General features: G+C 36.3%; 5 protein-coding genes across 9 annotated transcripts; 3 read left to right on the plus strand and 2 right to left on the minus strand.

Annotated features, from left to right (window-relative positions):
* The first annotated feature begins 1,308 nt into the window (after positions 1–1,308).
* LOC116120037 lies at positions 1,309–7,424 on the plus strand. Of its 3 annotated transcripts, none has more exons than XM_031405974.1 (9): positions 1,309–1,463; positions 2,170–2,332; positions 3,312–3,468; positions 4,030–4,088; positions 4,364–5,353; positions 5,696–5,833; positions 6,492–6,782; positions 6,906–6,962; positions 7,066–7,424. In XM_031405974.1, the coding sequence occupies exons 2-9, from the start codon at positions 2,204–2,206 to the stop codon at positions 7,240–7,242; spliced, it is 1,998 nt and encodes a 665-aa protein (XP_031261834.1). In that variant the 5' UTR covers positions 1,309–1,463; positions 2,170–2,203; the 3' UTR covers positions 7,243–7,424. The 3 variants fall into 3 exon arrangements, with proteins under 3 accessions (XP_031261834.1, XP_031261835.1, XP_031261836.1); XM_031405975.1 differs by having other exon boundaries at positions 6,549–6,782; XM_031405976.1 differs by lacking the exon at positions 2,170–2,332 and having other exon boundaries at positions 1,326–1,463.
* A 1,320-nt stretch (positions 7,425–8,744) lies between these two features.
* LOC116120026 (developmentally-regulated G-protein 2) lies at positions 8,745–14,045 on the plus strand. Of its 2 annotated transcripts, none has more exons than XM_031405958.1 (12): positions 8,745–8,849; positions 9,027–9,117; positions 9,912–9,979; positions 10,198–10,274; positions 10,383–10,563; positions 10,825–10,881; positions 11,371–11,445; positions 11,768–11,887; positions 12,502–12,672; positions 13,052–13,165; positions 13,295–13,465; positions 13,663–14,044. In XM_031405958.1, exons 2-12 carry the CDS (start codon positions 9,048–9,050, stop codon positions 13,756–13,758), a joined length of 1,200 nt encoding a protein of 399 aa, XP_031261818.1. In that variant the 5' UTR covers positions 8,745–8,849; positions 9,027–9,047; the 3' UTR covers positions 13,759–14,044. The 2 variants fall into 2 exon arrangements, with proteins under 2 accessions (XP_031261818.1, XP_031261817.1); XM_031405957.1 differs by lacking the exons at positions 8,745–8,849; positions 9,027–9,117 and adding exons at positions 9,131–9,181; positions 9,359–9,449 and having other exon boundaries at positions 13,663–14,045.
* Positions 14,046–14,112: 67 nt separating this feature from the next.
* LOC116120047 (putative pentatricopeptide repeat-containing protein At5g37570) lies at positions 14,113–16,285 on the minus strand. Its single transcript, XM_031405993.1, has 2 exons — positions 15,096–16,285; positions 14,113–14,850 (listed from the first exon to the last, which is right to left on the minus strand). Exons 1-2 carry the CDS (start codon positions 16,129–16,131, stop codon positions 14,198–14,200), a joined length of 1,689 nt encoding a protein of 562 aa, XP_031261853.1. The 5' UTR covers positions 16,132–16,285; the 3' UTR covers positions 14,113–14,197.
* A 103-nt stretch (positions 16,286–16,388) lies between these two features.
* LOC116120029 (omega-amidase, chloroplastic-like) lies at positions 16,389–19,250 on the minus strand. 2 transcript variants are annotated; one of them, XM_031405962.1, is made up of 10 exons: positions 19,131–19,202; positions 18,779–18,895; positions 18,472–18,693; positions 18,242–18,335; positions 17,941–18,015; positions 17,779–17,857; positions 17,656–17,671; positions 17,494–17,574; positions 17,304–17,386; positions 16,389–17,225 (listed from the first exon to the last, which is right to left on the minus strand). In XM_031405962.1, exons 1-10 carry the CDS (start codon positions 19,197–19,199, stop codon positions 17,150–17,152), a joined length of 912 nt encoding a protein of 303 aa, XP_031261822.1. In that variant the 5' UTR covers positions 19,200–19,202; the 3' UTR covers positions 16,389–17,149. The 2 variants fall into 2 exon arrangements, with proteins under 2 accessions (XP_031261822.1, XP_031261823.1); XM_031405963.1 differs by lacking the exon at positions 18,779–18,895 and having other exon boundaries at positions 19,131–19,250.
* Positions 19,251–19,845: 595 nt separating this feature from the next.
* LOC116120034 (RING-H2 finger protein ATL39-like) lies at positions 19,846–20,331 on the plus strand. Its single transcript, XM_031405969.1, has one exon. The coding sequence runs from the start codon at positions 19,846–19,848 to the stop codon at positions 20,329–20,331; it is 486 nt and encodes a 161-aa protein (XP_031261829.1).
* Positions 20,332–21,804: the final 1,473 nt, after the last annotated feature.

The following is a 21,804-nucleotide window of genomic DNA, read 5'->3' on the forward strand; positions in this document are numbered from 1 at the left end:
TCCTGCAGAATTAGTCGTCGTTCGACATAAAAGTTTTATTTTCTGTTGTCAGTTTTCTCTTAGTCGACATCACATTTGAGGGATGCTAAGGGTATGTATCTCCGGCGGCATTACCTCTATTTGATCGGAGTCATCATCTTCAACAATTCTTATGGAGGTTGCAGAAAGCTTAAGTAGCAGGGATTTAAGAAAAACATGTATAGATGTATTTGTGTCTATCACGTTGATTCAATGTAAACAAAGGACATATATTTTTTACTCTCAAATCTTAATGTGAGCGAGATTTGTATCATAGTTCTTGTTTATTGATATTATTAATTGAAAGTACTATTACTTTCTCGGAAAAAAAAAATAAAAAATTATGAGATATAACCACTCTTGGTTGGTCGGACGGCATGGACTCTTTAGTGTGTTACTTAAGAGGTTTTAAGTTTGATTTCTCTTGATTGTTAATAGGGATAACTTTTGGAGGGTTTATCTGATCGTTAATTTTAGGGTTTTGGATATTAATCGAAGTGCATATAAGCTGATCCTAGCATCTTTAGTCACAAAAAAAAAAATAATAATAATAAAAAATAAATTATAAGATATATAATATAGTGGCTACAGGAGGATTTACTTGGTTATTAATTTTAGGATTCTGAGAGATTAGTAGAGATACGTACAGGTTAGCTGATACCTTCTCGCTCACCAAGACAAAAAAAAATTAAAAGATATATAATATAGTTAAATTATTTATTTAATGAGATCCATTATTTCCAATAATTTGTAAGATTAAGAACTTGGTATGAATGGACATCAAGATAGTAATTATATTTAAATTATAAAAGGAAATTCAAATTTAGAAACAATGAACCTAACGAATAGTACCCAAAATACCGTACCGGCACGAAAGCAATCCGGACTCCACGTCGTCTTATGAAATCCAACTCACACGAAATTTCGAATCCGCAACTGTAACTCACACACTATACGCAACATCGTCTCTCACGCGCTCATACACTCTGACTCTCTCTCTCTCTTCCACACACACTAAGCTTCTCTCTGACAAAGTTTTTCTCAGTCGCCGCAACTTACTTGCTTTCACTGAGTCAACTCGGTCGCCTTTCGCGCTTACTACACNAATGGACATCAAGATAGTAATTATATTTAAATTATAAAAGGAAATTCAAATTTAGAAACAATGAACCTAACGAATAGTACCCAAAATACCGTACCGGCACGAAAGCAATCCGGACTCCACGTCGTCTTATGAAATCCAACTCACACGAAATTTCGAATCCGCAACTGTGACTCACACACAATACGCAACATCGTCACGCGCTCATACACTCTGACTCTCTCTCTCTCTTACACACACACACTAAGCTTCTCTCTGACAAAGTTTTACTCAGTCGCCGCAGCTTACTCGCTTTCACTGAGTCAACTCGGTCGCCTTTCGCGCTTACTACACTCCTTCTATGGTGAGTCAAAACTCGTTCAATTCGTTTTGATTTTGCTTTAAATTTAAACTTACTATTGAGATGAAATTTAATTTTAGTTAATTGGGTTTGTTTTGACGATGAGAAATTTGAAATATAAAAATATTGTCAAAAAAAATATGCGTATTGAAAATTGGAGATGAATTTGGATTTATTTATATTGTGTTTCTGTTTGAGTTTTGCATGTAGTGGATACAGTTGGTACAATTAGACTTCAATTTATTTATAGGTTTATTTTTGTTTCCATTTATTCATCGCTAATGAGGTTTGAACTAATTACTATTGGATCCTCTTCTTTTAAGGAGGTCTCTGATAAATTTTAGAGTGTTTATGACAGGTTTTTATCATTTCATTTTCAGGAAGGTTTATGATATTTTTTTCAAACTTAGTGGGGTTTATCTGTAATTTAGTCAAATTTCAAGGGAGGTTAATGAAGTTTTATGTTTTTTGGTGGAGTTTTGGTTTTTAGCTTTGACTAGGAAATAAAATAAACTTTGCTGATGGTATTATGAAATTTGGCTTTGTTGATGGTATTTTTGTTTGTTGTTTTGGATTGGCTGTGTGAGTTCATTAATGGAGTTCCAGTAATGGGTTTCCTTTTATTGATGATTTTATAGCTTTGGGAAGGAAAAATTGACTTTGATTTGTTTTCTGTTTTTTTTCCTGTGTTTTTTGGGTGGGTTTTCAGTTTGTGTATTTGAGTTGCATGTGGTGGATTTTCCATGGAAACAGTGGTTGAAGTTGAGGGAAATGAGGAAGGGAAGTATAAGGAAAGTGGGGTTGAGAAAAGTAGCTCTTCGTTGTCTTCTCCAAAGCTGGGTGCAGACCCGGTTGTTTACAAGCTTGTTCGGGTACAGTTTTTACATATGTAGAATTGTAATGACTTGTTGGTTTATGTTGTTTTATCGTATGCCAATGAAGAAAATTTGTTTATGTTGATTTGTGGTTGCCCTAGACGGTTATAATCACTCTAATTTAGTTTAAAGTTGGACTTAGAACTCTGAGGAAGGTTTTCCTTCAATTGTAAACTTTGAGGAAACTTCATATTGTGTATTGTTACTTGGCTTGTGTAAATGTAGTTTTGTGTTTGAACTGCAATTCACATGCTGGCAAAACACCCTTTTTTTGTTTATTAGGATACATAGTAGCTTCCAAGAATTTGAGAATTTTAAGAGGAACTCATTTTTTCACTCCTTAAATTTTTATACTGAGATATAAGCTTTTTCACTTTGAGATGAAGCCTTATTTTCTCTGTTAAACAATGCATAATGAGAGTTATAACTGCTGCTTGTTTATTTCGTCTTGAATATGATGAAAAGATATTGCATCTTCAACTTTTGATGGAAATAAATTGAACCACCTCTTCATGCATATTAGTGTTTCAAATTCAACGTCATCTGTTAAGTAGTTACTAATTTAATCACCCTGGTTAAATGGTAGACTTATTAGTTGCTAGAAACATATGATGGGTGATTTGTATCTTATCATTAAATTTTTGTTGTTGACTTGAATGGATAAATGAGGTTGATGTGAAAACTGGGCTTAACAACTGATAGCAATTTTAATTTGAAGGTCATTGTATAAGTTCGAAGGATGATCTATGGCCATGACCCCTGTATTTTTAAAGTGGATCACAATCGTACTGTTCTTGTTTTAATCAGTAAAGAAGCAAGCAGAAGCTAAATCTAATAAATTGTATCTCATGATTGTATGCTGTGCTGATATAGTGGATGACGGGGCTCAAAGATTTTCCATTCTGTTTCATCCATTGTCTTAAAGTGCTTTCTTTGAGCTGGGAAATGAAATTCTATAGTCTTACATGATTGACAGGTTGAGGGAGATGGGAGGTTAGTTCCTGCGACTGATGATGAAATTATGGAGGTTGGAAACTTGCTTGCAGATGATAAGATTGAAATGCATCTAGTTGCAGACACTGGGCAGAGTGGAGGGTCTTCATCTGGGATGCCCCAGTTAGAAAGCTCAGAAGGTTTATCTGTGTACTACTGCATGAGACATTTTGAACATCATAACACATGAAATATTTTGAACATTAGTTTTAAAAAGATGAAATAGAAGCTGTTCTTGCTGATAGTACGACTACTATCTGCTGTAATGGTTATAGCATGAAACCTTTTGAACATTTACTTTAAGAGCATGAAACAGATTATGTGTATGCCTGCTGACTGTAGGAAAGGATTTTTGTACTAATACAGGCTAAATAGAATTAATTTCTCAATTTGCGAATCTCAGTTTTATGAAAATATTTCCACTATTTGATCTGGGTAATTCCTTGTTTTTTTTTTTTTTTGGGTGGCCATGGCACCCTTCACCACCCTGGATCTTTATAACTTCCAAACTTAGTTATGTAAAAGCAAATTAGTCTCTTGTGCTTCTAGCTGTTTTCTGTGCCTTTTTTCAGTTTATTAGAAATCTGATGTCCGCTTGAGGTCTTGCTACATCAACATCTCAGGCATTGTTATTGGTTTGTTGCATTTTACTATATCATGTTATATGTGTTTTGAACATCTGAAGTATCTTTGTCTGTCAGGTTTGTCACAGTCTGAAAACACAGAAGTTGATGCAGGAAAATCAAATACACATGTTGAGGTATTGACTAAATTTCTTATGATAACAGATTCAAATTTTTTTCAAAATACAATGGATTAATTTTTATTGATTATAGTGGTATTTTACTGCTGGCTGAGCAGGTACCAGGACTTTCATTGTTTAATTTATTGGTCTGTTTATAGATTTTTTTCACTGAGTGTTATTGATTTGTTTTGTGCTTGTACATCTGCAAATTTATATTGATTCTTGTTTATTCAAGTATTAATTTAACTGTATTGTCTTGGATTCTTCTTGGCCTATAAAATCTCTTGTAGTACATTGAGGAGATGTTGCAAAAGGTCAAACAGGATGAGAGTCATCTCTTAGCTTGTGGATCTCCTGATCATTCTTCTGCTTATGTGATTGTAGAGGGCCAGTGTTCTGATCAGAATGATAAAATGCCTGGCATTGATGAGAAGCTCCAATCTGAAATTCCCTTGCAGGGAAATGACACTCCCTCCTCCCCAAGTTTGAGTAAAAGCCATATTAATCACTCTGGGAGTGTTGGAGAGTGCTCAAATCCATCAAACGAACTGATAGAAGGTCAATCATCAGCTTCAGCTGTATGTACTAGTTCAAAACCTGATTTTTCTAGGCTAAAGGGAGAAATATGCTTGGACAATCTATCAATCAAAGAACTACATGAAACTTTTAGAGCGACTTTTGGGAGGGAGACAACTGTCAAGGACAAGCAGTGGCTTAAGAGAAGGATTGCCATGGGGTTGACTAATTCTTGTGATGTTTCGGCATCAAGTTTCATAATTAAAGATAACAAATTATTGAGCAAGGGTAAGGAAGAAAGCTGCAACAATGATGGTACTACTTCTATGAGCAATACAGCTGTTGGAGCAGTGAATGTGGAATGCAAAGATTCATCAACTAACCACAGTAGCCAGATGGAAGAACATCAAACTGCATCTGTTGAGAGACAGAGAAACTCTAGCACAGACAAAGATCATAAAAGTGAAGATCTTCATGCAGACCAGGTAGCTGCTAAAAGAGTTCGGAAACCAACAAGAAGATATATTGAAGAACTCTCAGAAGTGGAGTCCAAAGAGTCAAGTGGAAAGTCAATACCTTCAGCAAAAAATTCTGGTCTGAGACAGATGTCCCCAAAATCTAACACTAGGCCTGTTGGAATTGCCTCTTCTAATAGGGGAACTTTTGTGATGAGGCTGGATTCTCTCGGAGGATCTGGAGTTCAGGTTCCATATGTTTCTCGAGTCCGAAGAAGCCGTCCAAGGAAAAATGTCATGGCGCTTATGGTATGTAAGGTCCTTTGTGCCGTAGCAATCTGAACATGGCTTGTATATTTTGCGCTTCTCATGCTATAGATAGTTAATAGCATGAATTAATTATATTTCTTAGGCTACTCCCCCTTTTGGCATTATTATATATGTAGATGTACTTGCTTCTCCTTTATTTATTCATTTAATTTTTCACTTTCTATAAAGAGGCTGTGGACCTTGTGGTAGTAAATAGTATGGTAGACATGAATGGGCCACCATTATTGTTTCCAATTTTTTTCTTTGTTTGTTCTGTTGTGTAATTGGTTCTTGTACAGAGAAGAAGTACTTCTATGACATTATTTCATTTATGTTCTGCAGGAATTTCATCCCCAGGGCATAGGCATGACAGCTGCACTGGTCAAGACGGCCTTCAGTGTACATAGTTCTCAACCAAATAATGAGAGTGGGAACATAGTCTTGAAAGCCAGATCTACTGTTGAGAAGATGCAGCATCCAGTAAGAGACCAAACTTATATTTCTCTTCATAAATTAGTTTTGAATGTGAAGTCCCAACTAGTCAAGAGTGAATGAATGGTCTATGAAAATATTTTTGTTTCAAGCTCTGAAATAATTATTCTAAGTTTGTCCTTTGCCAGTTGCATCTGCCCCCCTTTTTATTTTTTCCAAACATTGACAATTTTGTTACATTGAAACTAATGTCTTTAGAATGCAGTTAGGGCTCTACAGGTGATGATAAGTTATAAGAAAAAAGTGGTTGACAAGATTTGTTAACATTCCTCAGACCAATCACTTGTATTGATGGAGAGTTACCTTCTATTACTGGGAGAAGTAGGAGGTAAATAAGTGGATGAAGCAAGCGTGGATGTCAGGATTGATACCTAAATTTTAGGTTTTGCAAACTAAAGTAGCATAAACTGGTAATTGTTTGATATGAGTTATGGTTCTCATGGTCATGAAGTATTGTTCAGCAGGGATGCATGCGGCTGCGCAGCTTTCACCTGTGTTTTGGTTGTTTGTACTTTGTTTCAAGTTTTTGTTCATTCCTACTGTCTTGACTATTTAATCAAGTAATCTGCCATTTTTGCTGAGATTATTTCATTGATTCATCTTGAAATTCATGGACTGATTGCAATGTGATTGTGTTGCTACTCAGTTTACAGTTGAACCAGAGAAGCCTAAGCCATTCTCTTCAATGGTTTCAATTGAGCAGGGGCAGAATATGGAGCCGAAACATGTAGATCCATCTGGAGATACTTCAGACGATAATGTGGTCACTGTGCCAACTGGGAAAGGTGGAGTGAGAAGGAAACATCACCGAGCTTGGACTCTCTCTGAAGTTATGAAACTTGTTGAGGGTGTATCCAGGTATGGTGCTGGAAGGTGGTCTGAGATCAAAAGGCTTGCCTTTGCATCCTATTCATATCGCACCTCTGTCGATCTCAAGGTATGCATATAATGGTTGGATCCCTAAATTCTGTATTGCAATTTGCAAAATATATCTTCGCTAAATACTGGGCCAGTTTTGGCAATCACAAATATTTTTAAGCTGCGTACCTTATTTTTTTAGGACAAGTGGAGGAATTTGCTGAAAGCAAGCCTTGCACAGACACCTCCAGATAAAAGGGTGAGTATTTTGCTTCTTGCATTGTCATCGACTTACAAGTTCAATAACTTGAATAATAAATCTTTTAAATTCTTGCCTTGAATTTTTCTGTTTGGTAACATAGATAAACTCCCGGAAACATGCATCTGGAATGCCGATTCCTGCTCCGATTTTGTTACGAGTTAGAGAGCTCGCAGAGAGGCAGTCACAGGTCCCCTCAAATCTTAGTAGCACCAGCAAGTTGGCCGGGTCAACTGGTAGAAATAATGTACATGAAACAAGATCATCTGGGTACTTGTAACATTGTAAATAAATAATATCACACAAACTTTAGCTGTCTAAAGTTAAAAATAAAGTTACTAATTAGAGGTGTTTGATTAACACAAATTATCCTGACATAAACTTAGTTGTTTACGAATATGAGCTTCCAATGTAATTTTATGGTGTTTCATCTCCTTTGTATACAATGCTTTTTCTGCTTAACCTTTTTACTTGTTAATTAATTGGTTGTTTTGGTTGGTTTTGTTTTTACTTTTTCCTCAATTGAGGCAGCAGGGAGAGATGGGAATAAAAACCTTTTTTTTTTGTTTTTTTATAACTGGGGTTTAATTTCGGAATCTACTAACACCTACCAGCTAAGTCATAAATGTGATAGACAATAAAAACTTGTACTGCTCCAAACAAAGCAATATCTTCTACTGATCAACTTAGACCACCACAGGAATTGTGACCTACTCCAAAGCGATAAGCTTTGCGAGAGGTGACCTTTGTGTTTGTGGCACTAAATAACAACTAAGATGTGAGCATTGATATCGTCAATCTGTTGCTTAAGACTTGTTGAATAATGTTTTCTACACAATTCTTGCGTGATAAATGAATTACTAACAGAGATGCAAATGGAGAACGAGCTCAAAATTGAATAATACTATACTTAAAAACACTTTATACTAGTGTTTTGATACCCAACCCAGTGGTTGAACCGGTTCAATCGAGACTTGGGGCCTTTGCCAAACGAGTTATCACTTTTAACTATTTATCCCAAACCCTAGAATTATGGACAGCGATCAGCGAGCATATGACAATAATTATGTTGGGGCTTTTGGAGAGGGAAGTGCTGGTGAGTCCAAAGGTGGTTAAGGGAGTGATTTCTAGTGAGTGAATCAATCGGAAAAGGCAAAAATCAATTAGCCAAAACAACGACCTGTTGTTGGCGATTAATGGAGCAAACAGGGGAGGGGTGAGATGGGTTTTGGCCAGGAGGTTGAGGGGAGTGTTTTCATGGTGATGGAGAGTGTTTTCGTTGCCGGAAACAAGCCCTATTTGGCTTGGGTTGTTGATACCGACAGTAGTGTTTTGGGTATTTTTGCAAGATTTCAAACCTATAGGAACTTATATGTAATTTTTAAGGTTATTTTTATTGAATTTTAAACCTTTAGACATCTGTTTGATATGTCGGTCAAATTGGTTTAACCGATCAACCTGAGACTTGGCCATTTTGTTGAGTTTCACCCCTAGGTTGATTATTAAAACATTACTTTATATAAAGTCATTTATATAAAGTGATGTGTCAAAATATGAATGAATAAATTAATATAAAAATAACTTAATAGATGCATATTAATGATATTGAACGATATGTCAATACAATAGTACTGCCATAGAAATCCTATTTTCTGTGTCAAACCGTTGATAAGAAGAAGCTCAGGTATTCAGTAACTGTGTCGGCCTAAAATTCCGAAGGCCTTTACAAAATGGGCCTAATACATAATCGGGCTTGAAAAAGTAAGCCCGAAACTTCATTCATGCTAAGCCCTTTTCATGTCCCCTCTCTTTTCTCTTTCAACAGAAAACTCGCAGGCACCTCTCTATCAGCTGCTGGCTGCTGCGATCCGTCTTAACTCGGTTCCGGTGAGTCATCCACCAACAGAGTTCATTCTTTCTGTTTCTCTCCAATTAATTCTCTCCGATTCCATGAACTTAACATCCTCCAATTCGGTTATCTTTATGAACTTGAACTTGAACTTGCTTAGCTTCTCATTATTTGCTTATTTATTGATTTTTGTTTATTTTGTTTGTTGGTATTAGCTGAAGTAAAGAAATAGAAAAATGGGTATCATTGAAAAGATTAAAGAAATCGAAGCCGAGATGGCTCGCACCCAGAAAAATAAAGCCACAGGTAAGTTAATTGNGCACCTCTCTATCAGCTGCTGGCTGCTGCGATCCGTCTTAACTCGGTTCCGGTGAGTCATCCACCAACAGAGTTCATTCTTTCTGTTTCTCTCCAATTAATTCTCTCCGATTCCATGAACTTAACATCCTCCAATTCGGTTATCTTTATGAACTTGAACTTGAACTTGCTTAGCTTCTCATTATTTGCTTATTTATTGATTTTTGTTTATTTTGTTTGTTGGTATTAGCTGAAGTAAAGAAATAGAAAAATGGGTATCATTGAAAAGATTAAAGAAATCGAAGCCGAGATGGCTCGCACCCAGAAAAATAAAGCCACAGGTAAGTTAATTGCTTGTATATAATCATTTAATTTATGTATTTTCTTTATGGTTCATGCAAGGTTACTAGACCCGGGAAGTTACGGGGATTTTCCTTTGGTATCGTGTGATGATACTGGATGTTATTAGTATGGTATTGTAATGATGTTACAAATGCCATTTTGTGTGTTCCTAAAAGATATCATTTCGTTAACGTTACTGGAATTGCTAATGTGCAATGTTACATTTGTGATATTAAAGTTCACACCAGTGATAATTTATGCCATTGGTACCAATGTTTTGTTTACCAGTTGGTTTGTTACTAATATGAAGTTGTATGTGACAAATTTGATGTTGCACTTTACTATAGGAAATTATTTTGATAACATTACTGGGATTTTACTCTGAATAAGATGGCAATTTCTTTTGTGTAATGGTTTAGTTTTGTTTTCTGTTTCTGTAATTGTAATGAATTGATCTGCAGAGTATCATCTGGGTCAGCTCAAGGCAAAGATTGCAAAACTAAGAACACAATTGTTGGAGCCTCCAAAAGTATGTGGGTTTGTTATTCTGTAACTTTGAGTGCATATTTAGAAATTTTAGATTTACTTAGTTGGTGTTTCCATCTTGGTTTGGTGTGGTGAATATATTTCAGTCATGTGCATGATTTAACTCTTATGGTAATTGTGTGAGTGATGTGCCTGGCACATGAATAGGGGCTTTTCATCTGTCTTGAAGGTTTCTTCTTATCGTTTATTTTCATGAACCAGGGTTCTAGTGGAGCTGGAGAAGGCTTTGAAGTTACAAAATATGGCCATGGACGTGTTGCACTGATAGGTTTTCCCAGGTTTGTTAACTTTATGAGTTAAAATTTGGTTTTCTTTTGCTTCACTTTGTGTGTATTTGAGAGAGAGACAGAAATAACATGTCCAATGGTGATCATATTTGATTGCAGTGTGGGGAAGTCTACCCTCTTAACTATGTTAACAGGCACCCATTCAGAAGCTGCATCTTATGAATTTACAACACTTACCTGCATTCCTGGTATCATACACTATAATGATACTAAAATTCAGCTGCTTGATCTTCCTGGAATTATTGAAGGTGCTTCTGAAGGCAAGGGACGTGGAAGGCAGGTAAAAACTTTTCAACTGCCTTTTTTATCTTTTCTTGTCTGTATCTTGTGAGCGTCTGTTATATGATAGTCAGTCACTTGATTGGGCCCAAAGAAAAGGAAAATCCTCGCTGATTTTGATCGGATGTTGTTTTAAAAAGTTCTTATGGAGATTTTAATGTTGATGAATATTGCTCATGTTCTTTGGCTGTTTATTCTTTTTCCAAGCTTGGTTGTATATCTTATGAGTTCCAGAAATATAATGAGACTCTTTACCTGTCAGGTTATTGCAGTCTCCAAGTCTTCAGACATTGTGTTGATGGTTCTCGATGCTTCAAAAGTAAGTGTTCATATTCTAGTTGTACTAATCATCTGGATGACTGAACTTTATTGCATTAGCTTGATGAATTCTTAATAAGGTCATATACAGGGACCTATTGGACTTATTTGCCTGGGAAATTAATTTTAAGGCAATTAACAGTATTACAATTTTGGTATAACCCTGTGACTATCCATTAAATAAATTAGGCCTTGCATGTGAGAGGATCTAGTAGAGTGTACAAAGTATTGTTGGACCCCTTTTCATCAGCTTAAGCTTTAGAGATCAATAGTTACTTGACACTATCCATTTTTTTTTTTTTTTTTTTTTAACTTTTTTGTCGTATAAGGTATAATGTTAATGTTTATGCAACATGTGTGGAAGTTTATCTTATATTTGCTTCTTTTCACTGCTGCACGTGCTGTTATATTTTATTTTTCTTTAGTGATTTTTAAGCATTTGTCAAATTTTCCATAATCTTCTCATGTGATCTATTTGAAAATACCTCAGAGTGAGGGTCACCGACAAATATTAACAAAAGAACTGGAAGCTGTGGGATTGCGTTTAAACAAGAGACCACCTCAAGTAAGTTTTTCTCTTTACATGTCTGTAAAACTTTTGAGTCAAATGAATTATTGTCTTAATATTGGTGATATATGAGTAATTTTCACATTCAAAATATATGCCTCTTCTCTGTTATTATGCTTCCACTGCTCTTCATCTTTACTTTCTCACCAACTTTGCTATTTTCTGCACTGATTCTGATTTAGTTTTTTTTTCTTGCATTTTTTTTTTTTTGTCAAATATATGGAAAATGAGTGAGCATTTATTATATTTTCCCAATTTCTCTGAGGATATATTTTAATGGGTTTACTTTGTTTTGGTTTTGTTGTTGTTCCATTGACAGATTTATTTCAAAAAGAAAAAAACTGGTGGCATTTCATTCAACAGCACCGCACCTTTAACTCATGTGGATGAGAAGCTTTGTTACCAAATTCTACATGAATACAAAATTCACAATGCAGAGGTATCCAGTTTTCGCCTGTATATCAGTTAAGTTGTGTTTGTATTCAGTTAATGGATTGCAACCAAATCTGGGAGTGGTTCTTGCTTATTCAGATATTACTGCTGCCTGAGTATGAAAGACTCTAAACTAGCCACTGATAACTTGAAATGATGGGGCCATAAGGACATGATATTATAACTCTCTTTTTTCTTCAGTTCATGTCCTTCTTGAATCAATGCTTTTCTTATGTGTCAATTTTCATCTTTTTCTTGGAAAAAAGTAAAGTTAAGTTTTATATTTGTCATTGCATATGGAAGTCCAGAGGTCTCTTTAATGTTTATAAGATTCTTCAATGAATGACTTGTTCTTCAAAATGAGAGTCAAGAACATAGCACTAAGCTTTAAGATATGATTTCCTTTTCTTCTGCACATATTTTTTCGATAATTTCTCTTTTTATCTACAACCTATGCTACTTAGGCTTTATGGATTGCTGTTGTAGATTCTCCCAATATAATTTCTCTTTTACATGCTTCTTTATGTATACTCTCTGATATGGGTTAGATTTAATCTCTTGTGCTGCCTACCTGCTATCTCAAAGAAAAGGGTACTTATTTGGTGATGGATTTTATTGTAGGTGCTATTTCGAGAGGATGCCACAGTGGATGATCTTATAGATGTCATTGAAGGAAATCGTAAATACATGAAGTGTATATATGTCTACAATAAGATAGATGTTATTGGTATTGATGATGTGGATAAGTTAGCCCGGCAGCCAAATTCTGTTGTCATTAGCTGCAATCTAAAGGCATGTTCTGCACTCAATATATTTTGTTTAATGTAAATGAGGCATGAAGGATTATATTTATTATGTAACTCGATGCACCACTAGAATCTAATGGCATGTAAAAGCCTTATGACCAGCCAATTGCATTTGTTCTCTTTTGGCCAGTTAACAACAATATTGGATTTATCAGATTAAATGTATTATGCATTCTTCTTCCGTGTGTACTTGCTATGTCCTATCATGCATTGTTTGGCCAGCAAGCTCAATAATGTGACTTCAAGTGTGATTCCAAGATATGGTGCAACTTGGAAGTACTTTGAGCACGATACACATTTAAATTTCACTTTTGATGTGAGTTGTTTAGAGAAACAATAACTTATTGTTAATGTTCCTTGTACAGCTTAACTTAGACAGACTGCTCGCAAGGATGTGGGATGCAATGGGACTTGTGAGAGTTTATACAAAACCACAAGGCCAGCAACCTGATTTCAGCGAGCCTGTAGTTCTCTCTGTTGTATGTCATATACCCTCCTCTTATAAAATGAACACATCTGTTTATTAGTGGATTCTTTCAGTGCTAAGTTCCTGGTTTTTGTTCTCTTTTCACTTTTTTCTTTATTTTCTCTCTCCTTGTACTTGATAGGATAGAGGTGGCTGCACAGTGGAAGACTTCTGTAATCACATCCACAGGAGTTTGGTGAAGGATGTGAAATATGTGCTAGTGTGGGGTATAAGTGCAAGGCATTACCCACAGCATTGTGGCCTCGGTCATGTTCTTCAAGATGAGGATGTAGTTCAGATTGTTAAGAAAAAGGTGTTGATATCTTTTGAGTTTATGGCTTTATGCAGCTGTTTTCTTAGCTCTTTCTCAGCCGAAATTTTGTCCTTTCTGTGTACTTTTAATTTCTTTTTCTGTTTTAGAAAATAGAGTTTATGGTGTCCACTTTGGGCGTGATAAACGAAAAAAAATTTAGATATGAAAATTGAAGACTTGTGATATGAATTTTGCAGGAAAGGGAAGATGGAGGGAGAGGTCGATTCAAGTCGCATTCAAATGCTCCTGCTCGAATATCTGACCGAGAGAAGAAAGCTCCCTTGAAGACTTGAATACATCAATGGATACTGCCCTGCTCACCTTTGATTATCAAATGAGGTTGGCATTGAAGAACAATTTGCGGCTGCAAGTATGGTGCGCCCAAATTACTGTATGGCTAGGCCATATCGAGTCTGCTATCCAGAATACACATATATTTTGGCCCTGGATTGTATCTTAAATTAAATTTTCTAAATGAGGCTCTGATTAATATTTAATACTCTGTTATAATGTATTATTAATCTTGGTTACTTGGTTGAATAGATAATGTTACAAATTTTATTAATGTTTGATGGATACATGTGACAAAATTATTTTCATTATTTTTCAAAATATTGTCATGAAGGAATTGGGAAATTAATATGAACTTGTATAACCATTAACAAACACTAACATCAGTTTGGCCAAGTATGGAGGCTGACAAACAAAAAGTCAAAAAGCTGTGAAAATTCTTTATTCATTTGAACTTGATATCCAGCTACAACCAGGAGATTTCTTCTTTCCTATTTCATTCATCATCATCTTCACGCTCTCTGAATCTTTCCACCTACCTACTGATGCATAAATATTTGCCAAAAGGACATAATTTCCGGGATTCTCGGGCTCAAGTTGGAAGAGATTCCTGGCTGCAATCTCACCCAATTCAGCATTACCATGAACCTTACAAGCTCCCAGCAAAGCTCCCCAAGTTCCTCCATCAAAGGCATTTTTGTATTGCATTATTAGACTGTATGCCTTTTCAACTTGCCCGGCCCTTCCAAGGAGATCAACCATGCAAGTAAGGTGCTCAGTCAAGGGCTCCATACGAAAAACTCGAGTCATCTTCTCAAAGTGCTTGCACCCTTCTGCAACCAGCCCTCCATGACTACATGCATTAAGGACTCCAATGAATGTGACCTGGTTTGGCTTTATTCCTTCATTTTTCATCTTCAAGAATACATCCAGTGCTTCTTGGGACTTCCCATGTTCAGCAAGGGCCATGATCATTGCACTATATGATATCACATCTTTTTCCTTCATTCTATCAAATTCTCTCTGAGCTTGAACCAAACATCCACATTTTGCATGCATATGGATAAGTGCATTGGATACATAGAGTGTTCGCTCTGAAAGAGTGAGAAAAAGAAATATCGTTTCCACATCATTCTTAAAAAAAATAGTCTTAGTCTTAAATTGGAGTAGTATCACGTCATCCATATATCTGTTTTACAAACTTATGTTGTAGAGATCATTTAGTGTATATGTACCACCAAAGACTTCAACAACAATATTCATGATACGGATTAATGTGAGCGTTTCAAAACCATTTATAAACTCTATAATGATAAAATGTACAACCAGAAGAACTTACCACAGCAACCTTGCTCCACATGCTCAGCCAATTTAGTTGCCATTTCAATGTCTCCAAGTTGTGTACAAGCTGAGATAGCTCCCACCATTGCTACCTCACTGATTCTCTCATTTTTTTCTCTCATCACCTTATACAATTCAATACTTTTCTCAGCATACCCATTTTGTGCATAACAAGCCACCATTGCTGCCCAGCATGAAGCATCAGGTTCCAAAATCTCATCAAACACTCTTTTAGCCTCACTCACATCACCACACTTCCCATACCCTGCAATCATAGCAACCCATGTCACAGAATTCTTCTCTATCATCCTATCATAAAACTCCTTTGCCGCTCTCATATCACCACATTTTGCATACCCTGCAACCATTGCAGTCCAAGAAATCACATTGCGCTGGCTCATGCTATCAAACAGTCTTTGCGCATCATCCATCATAGCCATCTTAGTGTATCCACAAATCATAGCAGTCCATGCAATAAGATCTTTATCCTCATCATCCATCATATCAAATAATCTTCTCGCGTCCAATACAAACCCACATTTTGCATACATGTCAAGCAATGCAGTTATTACAAACTTGTTCCGGAAGTAACCTAATTGCACTACTTTAGCCTGCACTTGTTTGCCTTCAAGAAATGCCGGCATACGAGCACATGCATTGAGCACGGAAGAGAAAGTGAACCCAGATGGCAATACACCCAACCGCTGCATTTTAGCATACAACCAAATGGAATGGCTAAATTGAGTATGAACAACATGGCTACGTATAAGGGAAGTCCAGAGGAATTGATTCCTACAATTGGGTATTTTGTCGAACACTTGGCGTGCATAGCTCAAGTTATCACCGGATAGCTTAAGGAGATGGAAGAGAAATTGGGTTAAATAATTTTGGTGGTGGGTTTTAGGTAGGGTTTTAAGTAAGAGGGCATGTGTTTGTTTTAGTTGGTCAAGGGTTTTGCTTATGTGTAGGTAGTGAGTTATGCTATGTTCGGTCTTACAATATTTGGTATGTGGGGGTAAGTTCTTTGTTGTCATGAATAATTTTGGTCATTTTGTATGTGGTCACGTTCAGATTTTGAGTTGGGGGTTTTGCAGAATAGTCAAAAGGGTGGCTAGTTTTCGTGGGAAATTTACGTTGTTGGAGGGTTATAGATTATAACAAGTGGCTTTCACTTATCCTGCACCCATTATTAATGTGACAGCTGAATGCCGATTTGCCCTTTTTTTATGGATAAAGAAATATTAAGATACACAAACTTTAAGTTAAAGAACAAAAAAGAAAAATTAACACCAACTCATTGTACATCAATGTTCTGAAAACCGGAATGGACCAGCCGATCGGACTAGTTCGACTGTCGACCAACATACTTTCCGATCTGAATTTCCAATTTTACTATTCACCCAAATCCCTAATCTTACTGTCGACGGACAGGGGGCTACCAAATGTTTGGGGTTAGAGAGGTTTTGTAGAAAGGAGGCCGATGGTTCAAGGGGTGGTGTCAGATCAAATTTTGGAGGCCAAAAAGTAACCAAAATTTGGTCAAAAAAATCAACTCAATACGCAAGTCACAATCGATAAATAGGGGGCTACCAAGTTCCAAGGTTAGAAGGGTTTTGTAGAGTGGAGGACGGCAGTCCAAGTGATGGTGTCGAATTGAATTTTGGTAGCCAGAAAAGTCAAAACCCAAACACATCACAGGGGTATGTTTGCTATATTTCAAAAAAAATTAGGGATGTTTTTACAAAATTTCAAACTTTTTGGACCAACGGGTACCTTGACGATCTAACCCTGAACCAGGCCTTTAACCAGGTCAAGGCCCGGTCCGGTTTTCAAAACATTGTTCTACATATATGGGGAGTAAGCCATGATAGTGACCAACATCAAAATGCCTCGTACAACCTTAGAATTTGAGGCAAAATAGCAAGACTCTGGAACCTTATTTCCCATACAAAAATTTACTGAACAGTCTCTCAAGATGGTCACTAATTTGCAAGACAGAATAATCTAATAACATTTTTGAGTTTACATGGACTGTTGTCCATTACTAATGCTTCAAGGCTTATGTTCAACCAAGTCAATGAACTTGTATACATCTCCCCGCCTTTGATTCTGAACGGGTATGTGCTCTCTATAATCAAAAACATTATGAACACAATCAGGAACTTGATACAAGTTTAGCTTTTAAACTTGAGAATTAGGACACTACCTCCGGAGTTGAATAGCTGAATAGTCAATCTCAGCAACTACTACTGTCTCTTCATGACCGGACGTTGCAATAATTTCACCGTTCTGTTAAAGTAAAAATAGAGCCATTATCAGTTCACCAAGACCTTTTCTTAATGCTGCTTTTATTCTCAGAATGTAAACAAAGTAACCAATGCCAAAATTTTCAATACCGGTCCAACAAGAGTGGAATGACACCATATCATGTAGGAACCATTGGATTCTCGTGAAGGCGAGCAAGTAGCTACAAACAACTACAACCATATCACTCATATCAGACATTCTTTTAGGCTATAGCTGAATTAATATATGGACAATATCAGCTTTTGTGGTACCTGGTTATCAGCTGCCCTGGAAAATGTGAGCACAAATGGGGAAAACCAATGAAAAAACTTTAACAGATGGCTTTAAGCCAAATTCAGAAACATTGCTGCTTAAAGAAGCCAATGTGTTCTTACCTTGCTCTCTGTACCAGCTCCCACAATAGTTCACCAGTGCTTATGTTGAATGCCCCGGGATAACATATTAAATGGGCACCTAACATTCACACAAGTAATTCAGCCTCATAAATATGTCAGCATAGTTTGTTACAAACCGGAGTTTTATAACTAACAAAAAACCTTTTGCGCTGTATAGCATTGCGAGTTCTGGGAAGTGTATATCATGACAAATTCCTACTCCAATACAGCCCATTTCTGCATTCGACAAATGAAAATGTGTCAGTTCCTTACTATTTTGAACAATGGGATAGTGAAAATGCAAGAGATGCATATGTAATGTAGAAGGAAGAACATGGAAAAGAGATGAGATGTGGCAAAAGTTGGTTAGAGTGAAACACAAAAGTCCTCTGAGCAAGCCTGCAGAAAATGCAAGATTCACCATAATTTAACAACTAAATTTTTTATCTGACCAAATGCAAACCTGTATCTACCATGGTTGGTCTATCTCCTGCAGTGAAAATATCAGATTCTTTGAAAGAAATATCCCCAGGGATGTCAATATCAAACAAATGGACCTGCAAAACAAGACCAATCTTAGTTAATTCTTTCAAATGTTTAACCTTCTATATCTTCCTTTTCATAATTTTCCTGAGATTTACCATCAACGTCAATGAAATCAAAACCATATCGAATAATTTTAGACCAAATTACTTTCCTATGCTTAGCCTTCAGCTTTCCATCTGCTCCAAAAACACAGCAAGTATTAAACAACATACCACTGTCGCATTCAGGCATGGAGCCACCAACAATGGTGATCCCAAGGCTCAAAGCAGCCTCTGATAACATTGAAAATGACGGTGAAGCATCCTTTTCCTCAAAATTCTCAGCATATTTCGCAAAGTAATCATTTGAATAAGGACAATTCCACATTTCCTGTTGTATAAAAAACATAACCAACATCAACTAGGCATACATAGCTGGAATCACTCAAGTACTTGGTGGTTAATAATTAACTCACAGGTAACATAACAAGCCTTGCCCCTTTCTCTGCAGCAAATTTAATTGAATTATGAGCATGAATTAGGTTTTGATTTTTGTCTACACTAACTGATAACTGGCAGAGTCCAATCTTGAACTGTTCACATACAGAACAAAATTTATCAACTCAGATAACTTTCTAAAACACACAACAGAACAAGTAATATTTTATGCACAATTGACAGAGCTCTTGTAATCATAAGATAGTGATAGGTAATTAATAAAAAGGAAAAAATCTCAACCAAAAATACTCATCAATGTAAAAGGGGTATAAGATCTATAAAAATAAAAAGAGCTCAAAACAAGAGAAGATCTTGATTTGGAAAGCAAACCTTTGAAATGGTGGGCAGCTCCAATGGCTGAAGTGCAGTAAAGCTGAAGTTTCCTCTGGTGTTTGCCATCTCACGCTCACACACACAACTAGCCAAAGTTGGATTTATATTTATAAATAATCAAAGTCACTCTTTAGTGGCATCTTCAAATAAAAATACAGGATAAGGTTAATGGGTCCAAGAGCTTTTGGAATCTGAAGTATATTTATTATATATATTGGTTTATACTTTACACTGTTCTAGAGATTCACGCAAAACCATTCAATTTAATTAATATCGTTGCCTTCTTTTGATCGTTCTAGGGCAAATATAAAATAGGATTTTAATTCTAACAAATGACCTTAGATTGTCAGATTGGCCATTTACAGACTGTTTGTTTTAATTTGAACTTCAAGCCAAAATATGTCCACATTAGTATGAGTTGTAGAAGTTGGCTTAATTTGTCCATTTCCTTACCAACACTCCTGTAGATTCTACAAGGAATTAAACTTTAGTATCTATTAGAATCTTCGCCTTTGGATAACCAGGTGATTCAATTAATCCAAAACGGCGGCCATGAGATTCCATTCTACAGCACATAAAATCATCCCATCCCATTGAGTTTTTCCTTCATGCCGGCAGCTTTAATCTTAATCCCTTGCAACTTCTTCTATATCAACACTTTGTAAATTACACCCAACAGATTATTCAAATCACCTCTTGATCAATCCAAAACATGCCTATCTTTTGTTATGGCATTCTCCTGGTGGGATGTATAGCCATTGCCATTATTGTTTACACTTTAGTAATGTTCGGATGGTGCGGTTTCAACTCCGGGCTGCCTCCTCCGAGAACTTCAGGTTCAGCCGCGGCGGAAGGGGAGGAACAGAAGAGCCTGGGCATTCAGAGTCCGTATATAGCTTCTTCATTCAGGTACAGTAAAGGGATTCTGGAGACTCCTGAAGCTGCGGGGTCAAAAGAACCAGCTGAAGATGAATGTGTTGTGTGCTTGACAGGTTTTGCGGAAGGGGAATTTGTTTGCCAGCTTCCTCGTTGCAGGCACTCGTTTCACTCCCCTTGTATTGATATGTGGCTCTACTCTCATTCCGATTGCCCTCTGTGTCGTGCTTCGGTCGATCGAGTCGATTCCAGGAGGAACTCATTATCATTTACAGAAGAAAGTTCTAGGGAGGTCTTGCTGAATATTGGCTTCTTGCCTTGACCTCTAGCTATATATTGGGTGCAACTATCCCAGCACTAATGCATCGGATCCTATCAGAATTTCAGGATTCTGAAACTAAAATGTGTTAATTGAATAAAGACATCTACAAGAACTGAGGAATATATGTACGGGAATCCAATGATCCCATTGTGATATTTCCACATAATGTAAAACATGTTTTAATTTGATGGGATTGGTTGAAAGACTAAAGGAAGTCTGAAAAACAAAAGAGAGTCTACCGAATTTTCAAATCAACAAACTATGGAAATCAAGTGATGAGCAGCCTTGTCTACTGTCCACATATATCTATGGCAAAAGATAATCCGATAGAATATCTATTTAATTTATTCCTATGCTTCAACAAGGAATGATAAACTCACCCTTGGCGAACTCTAGTAGGAGAAGTGCTGAACTCAAGTAGTAGGAGAAGTGCTGAAATGTATGTTAAAACACGCTGTAATCCCTTTAACTCTCAAGATCTAGGCAGGGATATCGTGCTAATCACCTATATAAATTAATATATTGAAGTTTGAATCCTTTTGATATAAGAGGAAGACACGATGAAGAAGAAGAGCGATAAAGAAAGTATAACCAAAGAATTTCAGTTTTAGATAAAATTGAATTATAGTTATTTTTAAATTATGAATTTGAATTTTTCTTAACTATTAAGTGTAGTTATTTAGTTTTATCTATTTAAAACTATAAAAAGGGGAATATATTATGTGGTTGAAGAAAATGAATAGATAATGTTTTATTCCTCTTTTATAGTTATAACATAATCAAAGTATACGTAAACTGATCGGACACTAATATATATATATATAATTTGAGCTCCCACTTATTCAAAACTATTAAGCATAATAATTAATACAACATGATCATCAAACATGAGAAGAAAATTGAAAAAATTAGATTCAAGATTATTCAAATACAAAACCGTCCACGAACAAGATCAGGAGACGGCATTTATTTAATTTGCAGGAAACTTAGAAAACCCAACAGACTTATTAGCTGCTGGATTAAGCTTATTATAATTTTATTTCCATACATAGATATTAAGGTGGAATTTATAGCTCAGAATCATCAAAAGGTCCCCAGACCAGTGGTTTTGCTTTGGCTTTAACTTCAACTTCAACTTCAACTTCAACTTCAAATAAATAGGAGAGGGGCAAACTAAGAACCTCTGGTCCTCCACTCCACATAATGTCAGCCAATTGAGAGTAGACAGCTTCAGTGGTATGGGAACCATCAAAGTATACATATTCACTCGGGTTAAAGCACAGTTCATAAGGCTGGGTTATATTTCCACACCCACTTCCACGATAAGGTCCTATACCACAGCATGCCACGTCCCCATACTTGAACCCTTCATTTGTAACATCAAAAACCCTAGTCACCGTTAAATGACTGAATGTAGTAGAGACAAAAGCCGAGTAGAACTAGAATGCATATGCATGAATGGAAGAAGCTAGA

This window comes from Pistacia vera, unplaced genomic scaffold, assembly GCF_008641045.1.
Source record: "Pistacia vera cultivar Batoury unplaced genomic scaffold, PisVer_v2 Contig918, whole genome shotgun sequence".
Taxonomy (NCBI): Eukaryota; Viridiplantae; Streptophyta; class Magnoliopsida; order Sapindales; family Anacardiaceae; genus Pistacia; species Pistacia vera.

What these genes read in the sequence shown, in the direction of transcription:
- LOC116120037 (XM_031405974.1), top strand. Translation starts at nt 2,204, where the DNA reads ATGGAAACAGTGGTTGAAGTTGAGGGAAATGAGGAAGGGAAGTATAAG. An exon ending in TTGAGAAGATGCAGCATCCA is followed by an intron (nt 5,834 to 6,491) that starts GTAAGAGACCAA and finishes GTTGCTACTCAG; the next exon opens with TTTACAGTTGAACCAGAGAA. An exon ending in GCACCTCTGTCGATCTCAAG is followed by an intron (nt 6,783 to 6,905) that starts GTATGCATATAA and finishes TTATTTTTTTAG; the next exon opens with GACAAGTGGAGGAATTTGCT.
- LOC116120026 (XM_031405958.1), top strand. Translation starts at nt 9,048, where the DNA reads ATGGGTATCATTGAAAAGATTAAAGAAATCGAAGCCGAGATGGCTCGC. An exon ending in CCAGAAAAATAAAGCCACAG is followed by an intron (nt 9,118 to 9,911) that starts GTAAGTTAATTG and finishes ATTGATCTGCAG; the next exon opens with AGTATCATCTGGGTCAGCTC. An exon ending in GCAAGGGACGTGGAAGGCAG is followed by an intron (nt 10,564 to 10,824) that starts GTAAAAACTTTT and finishes TTTACCTGTCAG; the next exon opens with GTTATTGCAGTCTCCAAGTC.
- LOC116120047 (XM_031405993.1), bottom strand. Translation starts at nt 16,131, where the DNA reads ATGACAACAAAGAACTTACCCCCACATACCAAATATTGTAAGACCGAA. An exon ending in TGTGGAGCAAGGTTGCTGTG is followed by an intron (nt 14,851 to 15,095) that starts GTAAGTTCTTCT and finishes TCACTCTTTCAG; the next exon opens with AGCGAACACTCTATGTATCC.
- LOC116120029 (XM_031405962.1), bottom strand. Translation starts at nt 19,199, where the DNA reads ATGGCAAACACCAGAGGAAACTTCAGCTTTACTGCACTTCAGCCATTG. An exon ending in CAAGGCTTGTTATGTTACCT is followed by an intron (nt 18,694 to 18,778) that starts GTGAGTTAATTA and finishes TTTATACAACAG; the next exon opens with GAAATGTGGAATTGTCCTTA. An exon ending in TGAAGGCTAAGCATAGGAAA is followed by an intron (nt 18,336 to 18,471) that starts GTAATTTGGTCT and finishes CTTGTTTTGCAG; the next exon opens with GTCCATTTGTTTGATATTGA.
- LOC116120034 (XM_031405969.1), top strand. Translation starts at nt 19,846, where the DNA reads ATGCCTATCTTTTGTTATGGCATTCTCCTGGTGGGATGTATAGCCATT.